Below are 18,870 nucleotides of genomic sequence, written 5' to 3' on the forward strand. Positions count from 1 at the left end.
TCTTTCGAATCACGTTGAGAAATGGTAAATCAGGTTGGCTCTGATACAATTGCTATGCTAGGAATATAAAAAATCTTGCAAGAGAAAAAGGAAAGTTGAAGGCGAAATCAAATTGGAAACGTTTAAGAAGTTGAGATTCGAGGAGAGTGATATTAAAAGATCTTCAATTAACTCGAAGATACCGAGAGGAAAAAGGGCGAAAAAAATATTACAACTTCTTGATTAGCTTTCTATTAGGTAAAGGAGAAAGATATTCGTGAGCCTTTAATTAACTTTTGACTATCCCAATAGGAAAAAACGTTTCGTTCAAAGTAATACTGACGAACGTCGCGTTTGGAAAGCTGCGACCAAGCAACATAATCTCAAGGCTGTTTAATTAGTTCTTAATTGCCCGAAGAAAATCTTTCGATCAAACTTTCATCATGAACGTAAATCATCGCTGTATGTCCGGAAACTGTGTATTGGGTGAAATGTTTGAAACGAAATCTTTTCTTACACGCTCGCTTGTCTATTATTCTAGCAATGTCTTCGCTAGCAATTTGGTATACGTTAACTCGCGAGTAATCGACGTCTGATAGACCCCATTTAGCGATAGAAAATCGTTCTCTATTTTTTTAACGAACCAGTCACCGTATTGGCAGCTATTTGGACGCTCGCCGGTTGACACGGTCGATGCGAGTTATTACGTCGAGCAACGAGCTACTTCGTACAATCTCGCTAGATCTCGAAGTTTATTTTTTACCACCCTGTCTGCTCTGGACGTCGTGATCCGTATTATCGGCCTTGTATCGTTTTTTCTTCCTCTTTGATTGGGTCATTTCCTCTCATTACAACAAAACAATGTATCTTCCTATAACGATACGGAGACTCGTGTTATTAATTTTTTTTTTTTACAATAATCGTGTTAACAAATATATTTTCTCTATCTTTTTCTACTCTAGAAATATTCATAGTTATATATATTTCTAGTAGTCGTCGACAGACACCAACACGACATACTGCATATCGAATTCCTTTAGCAACTCCACTTTATCGCGTTATAGTTAATTTAAAAGTTTTTATAGGTCGTAGACATTGTTTGGGTAGTTTAATGAATTTCATAATTTCGTTCGCTTAGTTCGTTTAAGAAAAGTCGTTATACGCGGGTAGGCGAGTCGGTTTCTCCTTTTTCTTCGTTTTCGCTTCTTTGAGTTGCGCACGAGGATGGAAGTAAAGCGTTTGTGTTATGGGAGAGGCTATTTAAGAATGGTGGATGATTTTAAGGTGTGTCAGGGATCTTAATATTCCAGTTTCTATTTTCTCGAACGAGCATCTCTTTTTTCTCTGTTAGCGAACCAGATTGGATCATCCTAATTTCTAAGAACGAATGTTCTGTTAGTGTCGTTACCTTCTAATAACCTGTTTCGTTTTTCATACACGTCTGTTTAAATATTCGGTGGCTAACGATGCCGAGGCCATTTAATTTCTACGTTCAAGAAAATGCTTCGCACGTAATATTTTAATAAAACCAGCGCGAACCAAGGAAAAGGAAAACCCGTAGGGGCAGAGATGGAAAACATTTTCATTAAACATTTTTTGCTCGTACTACAAGAAAAAGGAAGTGAACTCTCGCGTCTCTCTTAAAGAGTTTCAATTTATCCTCGAAAAATTAATTTCGCGGCCAAATTCATTTTTATTTCCATATTATTTCTTTGCTTTCTTAATCTTTGATTTATATTGCACTCTCCTTTTCAGAAACGTCTGGTACAATTTTTTATTTTCCTATCTTATATCTTGCTTTCGTTCTTACTTTTATTTCACACTCTATACTAAGGATAGAATATTGCTATAAAGGAAGAAGCAATAAAGTTTATGACAGTTTTGAAGACGTTTTACGTGAGAGCCGATGACTGTAAACTTGTATCGAACAAAATTTAAATGTAGAAAACTTCCCTTTCATATCACGGCATATTATTCTACGTTACTTCTTGTATTTTGTTAGTTCTCGATTATAATACTTGACAATCTCGATTATAAATCAGTAGCATCACCGATAGACTTTATTTCATTGAAAATTCACTTGGAATCGTCCAATCGCTTTGCGATCAATCACGCAGAATCCATTTCCATCCCCTGATTTCTCCTAGTTTATTCAATCAACTTCGACCATCTGGCGCTGCTAACTTTTCAGCGCGCAAAAGAACCGGCTCGTTCTCCTTTGCAGGCGGTCGTAAAATCGACTTCTAGTCTCGTTAACACTTGCCCACGATCATTCGATGACGTGCGGTTGGATCGTGAGGCGAATACGCTGGAATTGACCGAGCTCGTAAACCACGGAGTCGTAAAGAAGCGCGTCGATCTTTCGTTCAGACGCTCGTTCGAGCGGCGGAACACGATTAGAATCGAATCGATGGCAGTCCATGGGTGGAAAGATTCGTGATTCATTTCTGAAAGAGAATGATACTACACCTTCTCTAGCGACAATTTGCCTCGTTCGTACATATTTTCTTGATTTTCGTGGGTTTTCAAGAAAGTTGTCTTGCTTTGGGACCTTCGAACGAGTTGGAATTCCGTGCGTTAAGAATTCCTTTTTCTTCGTGGATTAATGTCATTGTATAAATTTTGGAATTTTAGCGTACGATTTCGAAATGGCATATTTTCTAATTACTTTAAATTATTATTGAGATATATGTGATTTTGTGTGCCACACTGGATTAGCTGCGTAGTAGTGACACACGTATATGAATATGAGTGTGTGTGGGAGTACGTGGATGAATAGCGTCTCGTAAAACAGAAGAATGCAACTGTTCCGTACGTACGGTGGTAAAAAAGATGGCGAGACAAAAAGAGTGCTGAGACACGTGCAATGTGTATCTACGAATATCTTGCAAATCGCATATTAAATAAATCTGAGACTATTTTAATATCATTTCTATGTGTAATGTGAGTGTTCCCATACATTTATTTCGGCGACTAAGATCCACAATTCTCAACAATTATCTTCTCGTGATTTTTCTGTAAATTATAGGTTACAGATTGATAGGAATTGCACAGTAGAATTTTTAGGATTTGTGGCGCCAGAAAATGAGGCAGAAAATTTAAATACTTGCAAACCTTGTTACTCGAGCATTCGTCGATACCAAAAAATTATTATTACGTGAAAGGAGAAAGAGAATTCTCGAAGATAAATACAATAGAAGCACACGTTACATCTGGCGATATTCGGAAAGGAACGTCGTTACTTTATAACGATGGAAGATAATCTATCTTTCATTAACCTACTTACTCATTACTTTACACTTTTTAATCTACTTATTCATTCATCATCTCTTCTTCCGATCTGATAGAACTTGTGGAGGAAATGAAAAAATGACGTTAGCAAACGTTTGTTACTTAAACCGCGTCTTCTTTTAACAAGATAAAATCTTTTACTCTACACGGTAATTCTCCTTCTAAAAAATATACTTCTGCCCATCATAGAAACTTTCTTTTCAAGAGAATATTCCAGGCAATAGCAAAACAAAAATTTCCTCTTTAAACAGCATTTTAGTCTTTACGAACGTTTCTCTACGAAAAGATCTTCAACGGCGACAAAACTACACGATGCACGCATAGATAAATCACCGTAATGCAATTTTCGCACATACCCACCGTACCATTTCACTCTTCTTCAAAGAACTTCGTCCCTCGAACTGCCAAGAAGTCGCGTGATAACGCGGAATAAACGATTCTGCAGTGTCGACGGCCTCGAATGTTAAATATTTTCTTGGAATTAATCCGGTCTGTCGGATGCGAAGCGGGCAAAAAACGGCGTCGCGTCGCAAAAGGCGATGAAAAATGACGGTAACGAGAGGAACACCGTACTATTGAACGAAGAGAGAAAGAGACGGAAAAGGGTAGAGTCGTTTGAGCGACGTGATATTTCGCTTTCCGTCGTGGATTATAAAGCAGCGTGGAAAATGGAATAAAGAGCGGTAAGTGGCTGGCGAGCGAATATAAATATCCATCTGGTGGAATAATAATTATTGGGATCGAGAAGATCCTAGCGACTGAACGCTGCTATCACGCGACCAGGTGTCTTCTAATTACGCTCCATAATATTTCACATTATCCAGGGAATTATATCCTTCGTTGGCTTAATGTTCGTAAATCAACGACCAGAGAAACCGAGGCGTCGTCTACGACTCCGGTCAATTGCTTATCGTTCGTCGGTCATTCCGTTGACGACTATATTTCTATTCGAATTCGATCGTCGACGGGTATACATCATTTACGTGACGCGTTCGGTGGACAGTCGCAGCAGGGAATCAAGCGGCCGCAACAATGGTGTACGCGCCACAGGGTTGCTGCGTTTCGCTCGCGGCGTACACTACGTCAAATCAAAATAACGCGCATACACGCGGGTACAGGTTGGCAGCGGCCCAATTATTTGTTAGCCCGGAAACGTCGGATCTCGTCGCGTCGAAACCTCTATCTATTCAGCCTCTCTCGTCTCTCAGACACAACGACGGACGTGGAGAGAAAGGCGAGCCACCGCCGAAAATCACAATAACGAAAAATAAAAGTAAAGGCAAGAACGGACGCGAAACACGGATGAACAAGAGAGGGATATGCGGAGCGGTGGTATCTCGAAGCTTGTCAAAACGTATTCGTCCGCGGATGCAACGCATTATATAACGTGGTAGCCGATAGATCGCGATGGTCGTTCGAATGGCGCCAGAGGACACGCCGGGGTTCCGGTGATTGCAACCACTGGCTCGAAAACCGGCTGAAACGGGGAGAAACGTGACAGGGATTCGCTGGATGGGGACAACAGGGGTGACTGGTGTCCATCAACGTTCCGTCGTTTCTCCATACCCACCCCCATTCGCTCCATTCACCGTTCTGTTGTTCCGCGTTCTCTGTTCATAACAATTTCGATAGCCAGCCGGGTGTAATTGCTTTTTCGATGCGAAACAAGTTTTCCAAAAACGTCTATATTATCCCGGGATAGCGATTGCCTCGCCATGTTCCTAACTATTTCGCCACTCGATCTCTGTCTTCGTTTTTGTTTCTCGTTTTGTTTCGTTTCCCTGTGCTTTTAATATATTTTTTCTGTCGTTGTCCTTTTTCCAAGGGGTGTTTTCTCGTTTCGAGATTGAAACGAGTACGTCGCAGCTTTGACAGTGTTCCCGGGTACCGCTATCGTGATTATCGATCGGCTGTTTGAGATTCGGTTGCGCGAGTGGTGAAGCGTTTAAGCGTGCGAAACGGATCGTTGGGTTACCTTACGTCGGATGATGACGAATTTGTCGAATAGAAAGGCTTCGGTTCGCGATAGATCAAGGATGACAGGGACGATATTGCGATCGTTGTCGGATCATTTAACGAGGGAGGAAAACCATTGCAAACGTATTCTTAACCGAGGAGAAAAGAAACATCGGTTTTCCTCGAGCACGAAAACTACTTTGCCTCGATATCTTCGTGTTTCTTTCTTTCGGCAAAATATCTTCAGGAGCACAGGGAATTTAGCCATCGGTGGTCTTAAACGGCGATATCTTTGGTCTGGAGAATGTTTCGCTTCGTTTCTAACATATGTAGCACATATGTCGAAGCAGAAATTCCCAGTCGATTTCACAAGATCCGCTTTGACGTGGCATTCTGAGCGAAATAATCCGCGCGCGAAACGCTGTCTCCGCGGTTGCTTTGATGGAACTGACCGGCACGCGGTCACCGGCCTGTCCAGTTTGTCAATCAAAACGAAACAATTTCGGATGGCTTGGTAAATTGGCCGAGACCGTCGATTTGATTGCACGACGCCAGATGGGCTTACCCGTGAGGGAGGAATACAGAAATGGATTTCGAAAACGACCACGAACAGGCTTTCGTCTAGGTTTTCGTTGAAAAGTCGAGGATTAATTTCCTCGGTGAGGAAAGTGACGCCGTGGCTCGATTTACGACCGTTTCCGCCTGCAGCTAGACTGCAACTCCAACTGCTTCCTTCGCTTCGATTTCACAGCTTCAGGAGCGTCGGACCGCGGTTGAACGTGGGGTGTTTGGTTCTTCCAGGCGCGGTGATTAATTGGGACGCTTCAACGCTGGAATTCTTCGAAATGGATCTTTTGCGATTGTTTGTGTAAATTAGAATAAATACAGCGATGACAATGGTGTCATTATTAGTGTTAGTTAGATAGGACTGACATCGATAGCTGGTTAAAGTAATTAGTTTGAAAATGATAATTAAGCGAACAAAGCTGTATCGCGAAAGATTGACGTTTGAATTCCCAAGAAAAAGTGTGTTATCCGTTTTCGATACAGGAACGCGGGAACTTAGTTATCGTCGTTTCTATACAGATCGTCAGACACCGATAGTTTACAACGATCTTGTTAGATACTGAGCACTGTAACAAGCGTATCATGTCCATGTCAATGTTCTTGAATACCATGAACTTGGTGAAATCGATACTCGGTTACGAGATAACGATATTGTACCTCAAACGTCTTACACCTGGTTCGTTTAACCGATAAAGTCGTCAAACCCTCTCTTTAATTTACTCATTTTGCACGAGTAGCGTTTTTCAAACAAACTTGTCGTTATCAAAGCACTCACGCTCGTAAACTTTCCACGAACGGATCAAAAAAGGAAACCTAAAAGAATCGCAGAGTCCGTTCGACCCTCTTATTAACGCGCAAGCTGCAGATAAGACACGATGACGAGAATAAATTTCCATATTTGCATTTTACCGCCGGATCTGAAATCCCTTACCCTCGAACGTTGCTTGAACGTAATTCCAAGACCGAAAGAAAAACAGTCTCACTGGACGGAGCTTACGTTACCGAGTTACTAATCGAACCAGATAGTTCGTCCAACCCCCTTTTCCACTCCTCCGTCTTGTCTTTTTTATCTCCTCTCCATTTCCTTCACTTTTTTTTTCTCTTAGCTCTCCTACTCCATCCACCACTCACCCTTCCTTAGGTTTTCCCTCCACGACTTCGAAGCGCGCAGCCAGCACTCTCCTTACTATTCCGGGATACCCTCGAAAGTGCAGTGGAGAACTCGCCTCGCATTGATAATGCCTCGGCCATATTCCTGGCGAGAGAGCAAGGAGGATGCTCTAGGGAGAATTTCCAGCCGCGGATAGGAACGAGGAGAAAAGAAGCGGCCGAGAGGGTAAAGGGATTGTCGAGGGTATCGGCCGCGAACCTTATCGAACAGAAGAAACGGCCGTGGGACGGTCGCGTTACGGGGATGAATATTAACCGGGACCTGTCACCAAAGATCCTCCTGCTTTTCGCTCAAACTCTCGACTTTCGACTTTCATCCTCGCTAGACGCCTCCGCCGCTAGTGTTTAGGGGTGGAATCTTAAAATCTGGCGAGCTGCAGTCAGTCAACTTGAATTACTTTGTTTTGCTGGAATTTTCCGAGTCGTGGATTTTCGAGAGTCGAAATGTTGGAGAACTTGCAGGTTAGATACTATCGAAAGTTTCGAATCGCTATGTGTGGCACAAGATTGAAGAATTTAAAAGGAGGTCAGGTTGAAATTCCGTATTACCTTGGAAGACATTGTCGGGAAAAATCTGACGAATTAAAAGAAACTACCACGGATCTTCGTAATTTCCTTGTCTTTGGCGAATATAATTTAAAAGTAGCGTTAACTTTCACGAAATGGTAAGGGGAATTGGGATTCGACGTTTCGAATGAAATTACTACACCGAAATCCACCAGGCAGCGTAAGTTCGTCCGGAGACCTCTTTTCCAAGATGAAGAAGACAGCGAAGTTCAATCGCAACCTCGAAGTACCGGAATATCCCTTGAAATATCACGAACCCGTACGAGCGCCGGATACACTTGGATAAAGTCGAGCCATAGGATCGAGGATTGCTTTTTCCGAAAGGCATCGTCACTCCGAAGAATACCAGACCGCGTTTGCGCATCTCGCGATGCCATTAGCGAATTACTTTTTCCCGTGTAAAGCATCGTCCTTTGGTGGCATAGATCCCTTTCGCTCTTCGACTTCCCTTCGCTGTAATATGCACCAGATCCATGTGAATAGTCATTCATAGATGTCGATCGAATGTCAAGAATCGAATGATAACGACGATTCAATGGCACGATCTATCACCTGCCAGATCTTCCTCGAAAAGGACGTGATCGAGAAAAAGGAGAATGAATCGTAAATATAGCGACTTTTCGCGATAGATTTTCCGAAACATTTTTATTGGTAGACAATTCGCAATTTTCTTTCTATCGTTATATATTTTTAGTCATCTTTAAGTAACCATCCATTTTCATGAAGCAAGTGCAAAAATTGATAAAAAGAAACGATCTGTGTTAAAAATAAGAACCGCCCTCGCTACAAACCACACAAAATCCAAACAGCAGCAATTGAATACTCTGTCGCGAGTACGCTGAAGCAAACAAGATTTCGAAAGCTGCAAACACGCCGTAAAAGTCGCCCTAAAAACCATCGACGAAAATCTTCTTATTCTGACAACGAGCTTCTATACTTTTCCCAACTACTAAAAACGGCGGAAAGCAACGAAAGGTAAAATCTGTGTACAGACAGAAGCGAGGTAAACGTTTCGAACACGAGAGAGTTTAGCGGATTCGGTTCGTTTGGTTGGAGACTCATCTCGGGACAGCATAAAGAGGAGGTTCGATTTCCGGCACTTTCGCTGCGGCGTAATGGTATTGGCAATCTTCTAAGCAGCCACGCCATCGGCGAATACTCGGAACGTCGCGACGCCGACCAACTTCTGTCGCATCCTACTGACGGACTACGCGTGTCGGCCATCGAATTCTCTCTTTAAATCGCGAGGAACCGCGTAAATCAGCTGTGACTTCCGAAAGATGAGTCAGCGTGCTCGTAAACGAGCCACTCTCGCTGCAACCCTCGAACGATAGCGAGCTATGGTTACGACTGGTACGCGAATGAAGACATTTGGGTCATTCGTATGACGTTCTAAGGGTGTTTTCGATTGATCGGTGTTATCGATTTGAGTTGATTTGGATTAATCTCCACCGAAGAAGGTTGTTTTTTTTAAGTTAATGAAAAAGTAAAATTGACTGGACGCGAAGTAATAAAAACATTTGGATTACTTTTATGGGATTCCTAAGAAGGTTTCGATGTGGATTCGATTGGATCGAACCAAGTTCTAGCATTTAACGTTTGTTTCTTAAGAATGAATCAGCTGTTTGGAAAGCTGTTTCTTAAGAATGAATCAATTGCGAGTAAAGACATTTAGACGACTTGTATGATATTTTGGACGGTTCGGTGTTGTCGATTTGGCATCGAGTTTTCAATAATTGAAGATGGGCTACGAGAAGGTGGTTAAATTGCATTAGAAATGGATTAGTTTCTAATTAAATACGGTATACGTGAAATGATGTACGAGATGACGATTCAAACTTGAGCGAATACTTTTCGAGAACCAATTACATCATAGAAACCAAAGCGACGCAGCAACGATTTAATTTCTGTACCATTTCTAGAAAGAGGTATAGAAAAAGGTATATTACGGCAGAAGGGCTGAACGAGTGTTCGTTCTCCTTGTTGCAAACGTTTCAACCCCTTGAGCGTTCAGAATGAGCGTTAATCAAAGAAAGGAAGCCGAACGTTCGCTAGGACTCGTTAACAGCGCGTAGGATTGCCACCGATGGAACGATCTGGATTAATTATACGGCCTTATTGGTGCGAGATAGCTCTTTGTAAAATCGTAAAAGGCTACAAGAAAGAAGCGAAGGCAGTAAAGAAGAAGAAGGCGGAGAAATTGTTCAAAGTTGAGAAAAATGCGATGGTATCCTACGTTTAAGGAGATTGGATGGTTTCGATGAAGATATTTTAGAGAAATATGATCCATTGAGCGCCACGTCAGACCGGACGTCACAGATTTCCGCGATATTTCAGCGCGGATTTCTCTCAAGGCTAACGTCAGACGAGCGTGAGGATGAACGTCCGTGACTGCACGAACCGTTATTACGTACCAGAATACTGTGATGCATGCATTTGCGTTTACGTGATGGAGAGCTAATGACCATTTCTGATACTATTTTACTTGGTAATGCAAATATTTATTTATTCCGATTATTAGGAAAATTATCGCCATAGAAAAAGGGAAAGATGATTTGATTTCTGAAAATGTCGCTACCGGTGGATAAAATAAAATTGTCCCACAATATCTTCGCATTTTGTTCGTTGTACGAGGAAATTTTGACAATCGTATCGAAATCGACGTGTATTGATCGAACAGTGATTAGGTATTACAAATGGTTTCATGGAAGATTTGGAAACGATAATGGAAGAAATAGGAAGCTACGTTATTGATTAAATATTTATGGATGGTTCTGAAGAATTGAGAGAAAAAAAGAAGAGAATAGTGGGCAGAGCACAATGAAGGAATATTTCCGCAATTTAAACGCCTGTAACGCAGACGCCGAACTATTTCCTTCGTGAAATTGGCGGCTCACTTGCCTCTTGCCTTCAACGAAGCCTCGAGCGCCATTAATCAATGGGGAATTCAGCAATTAACGCTCTGGTTTTATTAACGTGCCACTCTAACCCGCACCCATGCCATCCAGCCGATATATCCGCACGTTATACAAGGTGTCTCAGATTTTTCCCCATTACGACCTATTATGAGCATCTATGGGTTCGGGAGGATTGTCGATCCTAATTATAAATTGAACAATTGCTAAGAAACTAAAATATGACTATAACTTTAGGAAATATTCTTCGCTAGTGCACCATTCAATGAATAGTTTCAAAAAAGTCAATATCTCTGAAAATAATAAAATATGGCCAGTGTGAAACACGCTTGATTTGCTATTTCGATATTTATGAATTTTTCATCAGACGTTAATCAATTCTTTCCAAAACATCCAGTGCACGCACGTACAGATGACTACGTATACTTTGATGCATGTGTAATTACGCATCCTGTGCGGTGCATTCGTTCATGGCCGTGCACATTTCATATACGAAATTTTATCGAGTAAATCCCCCGGTAGCTTCGGCTGGATAAAGCCTTGCATTTTCACGCTTTTTGTCGGTTCACCTTTTTCCAACCCTTTCCTCTTTACTGCAGATTGTTCTTTTTCCTTTTAGTTCGCTTGACCTCGATCACCGTGGTCGCTGGACCGCAGATTCCTTTTTTCAATTTTAATCCCCAGCCAATAGGCAGTCGATGGCAAAAGGACGAGCAACGCAGTTCTTCTGGCGAAATTTCGCGATCCCCTTGTCGACACCCAGCCGTGAAATTGTCTTCATTAGGCGACTCGTGTGAAACTCCACGAGTGTCGGGCTTAATTTTTCGCGCGAAACAAAGTGTATTTCGCTGTGAGAAAAATTAGGGAACGATCGGGGAAAAAATAAGTAAAAGATAAGAGACATTTCGCACGCGTCGAATAAAACCTTAACCGAGAAGCAAACAAAAGTAAAAGTACCTTTAATTAATAAATTCTCCCGTTTCGAAAGGCAATTTTGACATTAAATATCTAATCCTACTTCGTTTCAAACATACGTACACATATCCTCTCACCAAATCTAATTCCTCGACCTCTCTCTAATTTCCTCGAAATTCACTGTCCCCCGGTTTACCCCGACATCAATTACCTGGAATCCATAGACACGTACACACACCGTATAGGATGAAACTGGAAATCGAAACCGCGCTGTTACAAACAGCATCTACGAGAGTAGAAGCGAAGTCGATGGCCGCGGGTAGGATAATTGCTCGGTGAAAGGAAAAGCCGCGACAGACAGTGAGATCGTGGCGAACGATTCGACCATGGATCCCATTTCCCGTAACAAGCTAACAGCTTTGCTTTTCCAGCTGGAACAATCGGACTCCCCCCCTTGGCAGAGGACTGATACCACCGTAACAGCCGTATAACTGTCGCGAAGCGACATGGTTTACATGAAAGATCGCGCATGACTAGACGTGATCTGCACGATCGTAAATGCTATCTCACCGCTGTTGTTGGTTCTGTGACGTTATAATTGGACGCAGAATTGTTCTGTGTGCTTCAGGATCATTTTTTCGTTAATTAGCACGCAATGGTTGGGTGAATAGTAAATCTTACGTGTTTTAGGGTGCTCGTCGTTTCTTTAGATTCGACGTTTTATTTATAGAATCACAATATTAATATCGCTTGTTCTTAACATTTAACCACAAACAAAATGTTTATTTTATTGCTAAGCCAAGATAATTTATTTTATTGTAAGCTAAAGTTTGTCGAGCTCCTTTGCATATTAAGAAAAATTATAACGAAAAAAGGGTTATTTTTAATAATAATGACAATAATCAGAATTTAGAAAAAATACATATATTCCTAATTAAGCGGCAAAAGTTGATGAAAAGCACTCGTTTCATCCTGCAGTTTTGATTAACGATGGAGCATTTTTTTTAAATTAATGAGAAATTCGATCGATTTGTTACGAACAATCGTAGCCGATTCTCATTCGAAATTTGTCGGTATTTTAAAGGGATAGAAGTGATAAATACGATATTATTGGCTTCGTTAATGAAGCATGCCGAGCACGATTTAAACGTAACATCGAAATAATTGCATTGTTTAGCGATTGCTATAGTCGTTAATGTATATGTAAAATAACAACGATCCTTGTCGCACATTTATCGCTAATGAACGAAGATCGTACGAACGAGTGTTTACGAGAACCCGGTGCCCGATGTTCGTGACTTCTATCGCATCCAATTGTTACATCATCCAGACGAGAAATGAAAATATGATAAAATTCTTCGAGTGCAGAAAGTTGAACTTTAACTTTATGGATCTGCACAAAATTTTACATTACGAGTAAAATCCGCTTTGCGGCGATATTTTTATTCGTCGCTACGTGTAAATTTTTTTCACGTTTAATCATTTTCACAAAATTAATCCTCCTGCAATGAAAGTTGGATCATTGTTGCCACAAGCGTGGAATATTTTATTCTATAGACATTAAACGAGAAACCGGCTGGAGAGTAGTTTATGTACAATAATTCAGTCGGATAATATAATAATACGTAACATAGAAAATAATAAACGTGAAATATTTGCATGAACCAGATTTGGCTCGATGTTTGCCGTCCGTCCAACGGTTAACCGATTGGTTCTTCATCGTTCAAAGCAATTTCACTGTTGCGAATATTTTGTAAAAGTGTATGATAACGAAACGAAGAGAAAGTTGGCGAAAATGCAACGGTAAATTGAGACGAAGCTTGCTGGGCTTTTTAGAGATAGCGGCTTGAACGATTTATCGAGAGCGATGCAATAAGGAAATTACGAGGACTCGAGGATTTATTGAATCTTCTCAGCTCGTTTCAGAACGTAACTCTAGTCGAGGACGGATTGCGATAAAAGTGCTTAGCTGTAGCGAGTCGTAATGGAGTGTGATTGATAACGCTTTGCTCTCCTCGATCAGACCCAGTTTATCATTGTTAACACGCGCGGACAGACGTGGACACGTGTTCCCTCCAACTTGGAATAAATTCTCTCTTCCACCATTTCCTCTCTAATTATCCTCAAACATGTATATTTATGTTTTATCACAAATCAATCTCAATTTTTAACAAATCAAAATTATTGTTAGTAGGTAACGAATGAATTTGTTTCGACAGCAAGTATTAATCGATGAGTCGAGTGAAAAATTTCAATCTCACTCTGTAGCATAGAAGAAAAACTCCAAGACCGTATTAAAATACCTGAAATCCATAGGCGATCTACTTTCTCATTCCTTCTCTACTTTTCCCAATCTTCCTTGACAAGATTTCTTGAAAATCTCGGTGCATTCAGTTAGACCGGTAACAACCCCTTCCTGCGTGTTCGTCGTGGATTACGCCCCTAAAATCGGGAGGCCAATGAGCTGGAAGAAAGATAAAATCCGCGCGATTCGTATTCGCCTCGTTAGATCGGAACGACGCAATTAACAACGTCGATCTGGTCGATCGAGTCCGGACGCTGGAAGACGCCTCCGCTTTTGTCCGATTCGGCTCGATTTGAAAATTTCACCGCGGCTACATCGCTGTTCTTCGTGACGTATAAACGAGAATATAGAATCGATACCGATTGCCTGGCGTACAGTTTCTCTCGGTGACCTTCCTATCCTCTTTCGTCACACAGGGAAAGTTCAGCTTGCAGTTATCTTGCCACCTCTTTGTATTGACGATTTCAATTGCCAGCTAGGACAATTTAGATCCAGCCGAGCGATAAATGGCGCGCGATTGAATAACGCCTTGATTAAACGCGATCCCATTTCTGATAATTCTCCCGCCTTTTACCACCCCTCAATCCCCTATCGTGGAATTTTCCTCGCAATAAAGTGCAGCTATTCGAAAGATGTCCAAAATACTTGCATCTTTTGGTCAATTTTTTGGGGAATTTGTTGTAAATGAATTATTCCATCTTCTTCCGGATATCGTACTCCACCTTGCAATTATCATTACATTATCGTTACAATTGTAGCTTTCACTTACGATGTCCACGAGGTGGTGACTCGCCGGTGATCGAGGCGATGCGTGGTGCGTCCTCGCTGATTTCGATGTCAGCCGACTTCTGGTAGACGTCCGCTATGGAGGCGGTGCAGCGCAATACCAATCGTCCATTACGAAACATGTCGTTCGTCACCTTGAAGTCTATGGTCGATTTCGATACTTGTGAATCGTCGTCCTGTGGAATGACCAAGTATCTGGTTCTGTACGTCATGCTGCTGTTCGTGATCTGCAAAGATGTTCAAACAGAGAAAAAGTTTAATTCTCGGTTGATATCTGTGGATTATAAATGATCATAATAGTTTGGAATAAAGATGATCATAATCATTCGCAGGATATTTAATCTTATTTGAAGGTTATCGATCATCTCGATATCTATTACAAAAAGACATGGCAAGCTTCAGTTATTTCAACGATGAGATCGTTCCCTTCTACCTTCTTTTTTTAATTTTGTGCTTTCTGTTGTCGACGGAAGAAACGAGGGTTCGTATTTTTCATTTACCGCTAACGGTTAGGTAGGATTTAATTAAAAAATTAGTTTCGCTACACTCGTCAAGCCAGGGAATGTTTGTCCGTTAACAATGCACTAAAGCAAGTGTACACGTCAAATAAATATTTAGCGGCTAGAAAATGAAACAGATTAATTCTGAAGCTCGACGTTATATATACTCGCATATACTTTTATGTATACATCATGAATTATTATGCCATTGCGAGAAAACCGCTATCGTTGAATATGCGACGATGATTTTGTGCCGGGAAAATGTGCCGTGTTGTCTTATTCAAGGCATTGAATAAATAAAATACTCTTCGCAACTACCAAAAACTTCAATTAGAAAAATCTCTATCCTGCAGATTGTCGTGTATGCACATTCCGAGCCGACGACTGCAACTAACACTTTTCCTTTGACATCTTTCTTAAGACGACTCGATGAACCTAATCTAGTCTCACTTCCCAAAGCACGAAACATCATCCATCGAGCGATACACCGTTCAAACCGTCACTATGCAGTTATTACGTTATTTCCCAGACCTCTTAACGTTTTCCTGGACAAATAATTATCGATCGCCTATCAGAGATTCGCTAGTCAATCCAATTTCCTGCTTGCCATCGAAGACGGCGTCTCCACAGATTCTTTTGCAACGTCTCTCTCAGAAATGAATTCGTTGCTTCTAAAGATATTACGCAGTTTCGTTGCTCTTAAGGTAAATGAACGGCGGGAAGAGGAGCTTCGAACCTTTCTCTTTTCATTTTCCCATCTTCTTCTTCCTCCTTCGCTTTACTTCTTCCCGGTTTTCTTCAGAGACGAAAGAAGAAAGGCTAAAGAAACAGAGGAGACGCGACACGAGAGTCGCTTGGAGTTATTACTTCGGGGAACAAACGAGGGGCTGTGCATTAAGTTCGCGGGCTCGCGATGACGCGAGACTACGCGGTCTCTGTTCATAAAACATAATGCATAAAGCTTGTGCCTTGTCGCGTATCGCCGTTTCTATTCTTCCTCTCTCTCTCTCTCTCTCTCTCTCTCTCTCTCTCTCTCTCTCTTCACCTTATCGCCTTATCCCGTGATATTGCGACTTCTCTCGCCAGCGATATCGACGTCACATGGAATTCTCGACGAACGAGAACGTATGCCGTCGTTCCTGATTTTTATTCAGATCGAGCGTGTTCCTCGATGCAACGTTGACACGCGATGGTTAATGGCGATGGAAGTTGCTCGTTTGGGAAGATGGCAAATTCTGGTACAGTGGATGCGATCTTCTCAGACAATTTATGAAGTTGAAGTTCAGACGAAGATAAGTAGCAGTCGTAGAAGAAATTTTAAACTGTCCCATCTTAAGTGTCCTGAATGACGATCGATCAACGATCAAAAGCTGTCGGGTCACCACGTTAAATTTTGTTTTAAGTCACGATGTCCAATCAGCTGCTACCACATTGCAGTCTCTGGTCCAACCCTATCGACTGCAATCGCGTTGTAGCTTCTAATCCAACCCTATCCTGGAGACAGTGATTTTCCCGGCGGGAAATGGAATGTAATCACGAGCCGGTGATCTCTCGAGAATACTTTGATCACGCGACACCTCTCATTAATTTCGCAGTGGTGAAATATAATTACCCGGATATCCCAACGTGGAAACTTCGTCAGCCAGATATCGACGATCGTTCGAGATTTATCGGCCCTAGCTGATGAAGCGCAGATACCTTTCGGTATTCCCTATACTTCTTCTACGACTGTCATCGCGATATCTTCTCGTTGAAAATACGATTTTCTGTGATTCGTCATATTGCGAAAACTTTATGAGCGTTTCGAGTCTTCCTGGCGGAATTCCGCGTCGTTGTAAATTCGCCGAGTTTTATCGTTTTCTCAGAATTCCCTGCCACTGTCGTTTATCTTGTCTGCGTCAGCGCAACCATACCGCTTCGTACAAAATTCCTAGCGCGGATCCTCTAAGCAGAATGTAGGTCGCGTTCTTTCCGCGAGTTAATAGCTCTTGTTCCATTTGACGATTAGCATTTCCAAATGGATACAGGATAATGATGAAGCGCCGACGAATTCCCTTCGATCTTTGATTGAGAAGTTTGATTATTATTATGAACAAAGATCGTCTTTCTTAAGGGAAAAATAGGAACTGTAAAAAACAGTACCTGCAGAGTATACAGAGAACTCCTACGCTATTTCTCAATTTTAGCATCCACATACGCGATCGATCACTTTCGAATTAATTTCTCAGGAGTCAAACAATCAACGTCGATGAAATCGATCAGTTTGTACAAGGTACGTAGTAAGCTGAATTCCAACCATACGTAAATTCATGCACGAAACAACGAGAAATTTTCTTTCGTTCGCAAACTAGTCCCTCGAACAATACAGCGAAGAATATTTTCGTTTATTTGAATCCTAGACCAACTAGATCACAAATACTAAAATCACCATCGATCCTTTCGTTCGTAATCGCGGAATTAAATCACACCCTGTCAAAAGCAAACAAGCATACGAATAGTTTTGAACGATGGTGCGTATTTCATTCAACGCTATTTTTGCTCAATCAAAACCCGCTTTGAAACAAACACTCGAGACCAGAGTCACCGAGTGGGTACTTGATCCTCTGCCAGGAGGGCGCTCTTTCCACCGGTCCGGAATCCAGTACTCGGTCGTATTTTCTCGCCGCCGCTTCTTCCGCTTAGCCACACGAAGCATCGACGAATTTTCTGCGACAAATCTCAGCTTTCGGACAAAGACCGCAACGAAATTCTCTTAAAGTTACAAATTCGGAATACGGGACGAGTGTGTACGTGTGTATCCAACAAGGCCGTTTCCCAGGGGCCTGGCCATCGAAAATGTATTATCGTGGTGTCCGTGTCACGGATTTGTCGGAGACCGTCGCGCGAATCGGGAACGCCAGAAACGTCGCTCGTTAGAGGCTTCTTTCCGGTAGACGACGGACAGAAAACCGATAAACGCGTCATCCAACCCTTCGCGCGACTGTCATTGCCGTGATCTCCGGGTGCGTTGCAATTTTCGAGGACGGATGGTGACGAGAGGGTTCCCGTACCATCCGAGTTTTCCAGTTACCCAAGTGGAAACCGGGTTAACGGACGTCGAACTGTATTTTCAAGATTGGATGGTTGCGTTTCTTCTACGCTTTTTTACAGTTCTTCGTTAGTTTTCGTCGATGTAAATTTGCTTCGTACCTGCGGCCAATAAAATATTCTGCTTCTTATATCATTAAGCTAAGTATAATCTTTGGCGTTCAAGAATATCGCGAAGCTCGATTAACCACCGATATTCCAAAGAGTCATTATGTAAAACGACAGGACGAGTAGACCACTTCAATCCACCACAGAAAAGAGGAAGCTGCGCAACCAATAATAACTTCGAGCAGGGAGGATGCAATTAAGTTTCATCCAACACTACTCTCGCAGTCTGTGAAAGCTTTTAACTTCCAATATTGCCGGAGTCAGCCTGTGTATTCATGGATGCACGCCTGCGAACGCGTACATTTTTGCGACGCTATACACGCACGACGTTGCAAAGTATCTATACATACGTATACAGGATGTCTCTGAAATTGTGCAACAAGCGATCAGGTGATAATTCTACATGTAAAAATAAGTTCTCTCTCTTCTCGTGTTAATATCTGTAAACACGAACGGTATCACAATTTGCTTTCTACCACGTTACTGTTATCTTATTTCCACAATTTTCGCATTTCGAATGGTTTCGTAAATAAGGACGAGAATATTGCCTTCTAAGAATCATTTTATTAACGTAACAAGTGTTCAGAATGTTGCCTAGAATGTTGCAGCATACATAGCCATCTGCTCTCCAATTAAATTATTGTCAGCACGGGCAAAAAGAAAAGTCCGATACTCGAAACTTACAATTAGTACACGCGCACCTGGCGGATCTTCGAACTCGTTT

The 18,870-nt window shown here is 41.8% G+C and overlaps 2 protein-coding genes across 3 annotated transcripts in view; one reads left to right on the plus strand and one right to left on the minus strand.

Annotated features, from left to right (window-relative positions):
* The window catches only part of LOC126924248 (peripherin-2-like), a 350,059-nt gene that overhangs the window by 131,905 nt on the left and 199,284 nt on the right, over window positions 1-18,870 (plus strand). The gene's annotated exons all lie outside the window — the stretch shown is intronic.
* Window positions 1-18,870, minus strand: part of LOC126924243 (uncharacterized) — a 133,318-nt gene that overhangs the window by 10,797 nt on the left and 103,651 nt on the right. The window contains exon 5 of the mRNA XM_050738515.1: window positions 14,435-14,678. Coding sequence (XP_050594472.1) covers window positions 14,435-14,678 — 244 coding nt within the window. The remainder of the gene's footprint in view (window positions 1-14,434; window positions 14,679-18,870) is intronic.

This window comes from Bombus affinis, chromosome 14 (assembly GCF_024516045.1).
Source record: "Bombus affinis isolate iyBomAffi1 chromosome 14, iyBomAffi1.2, whole genome shotgun sequence".
Lineage (NCBI taxonomy): Eukaryota > Metazoa > Arthropoda > Insecta > Hymenoptera > Apidae > Bombus > Bombus affinis.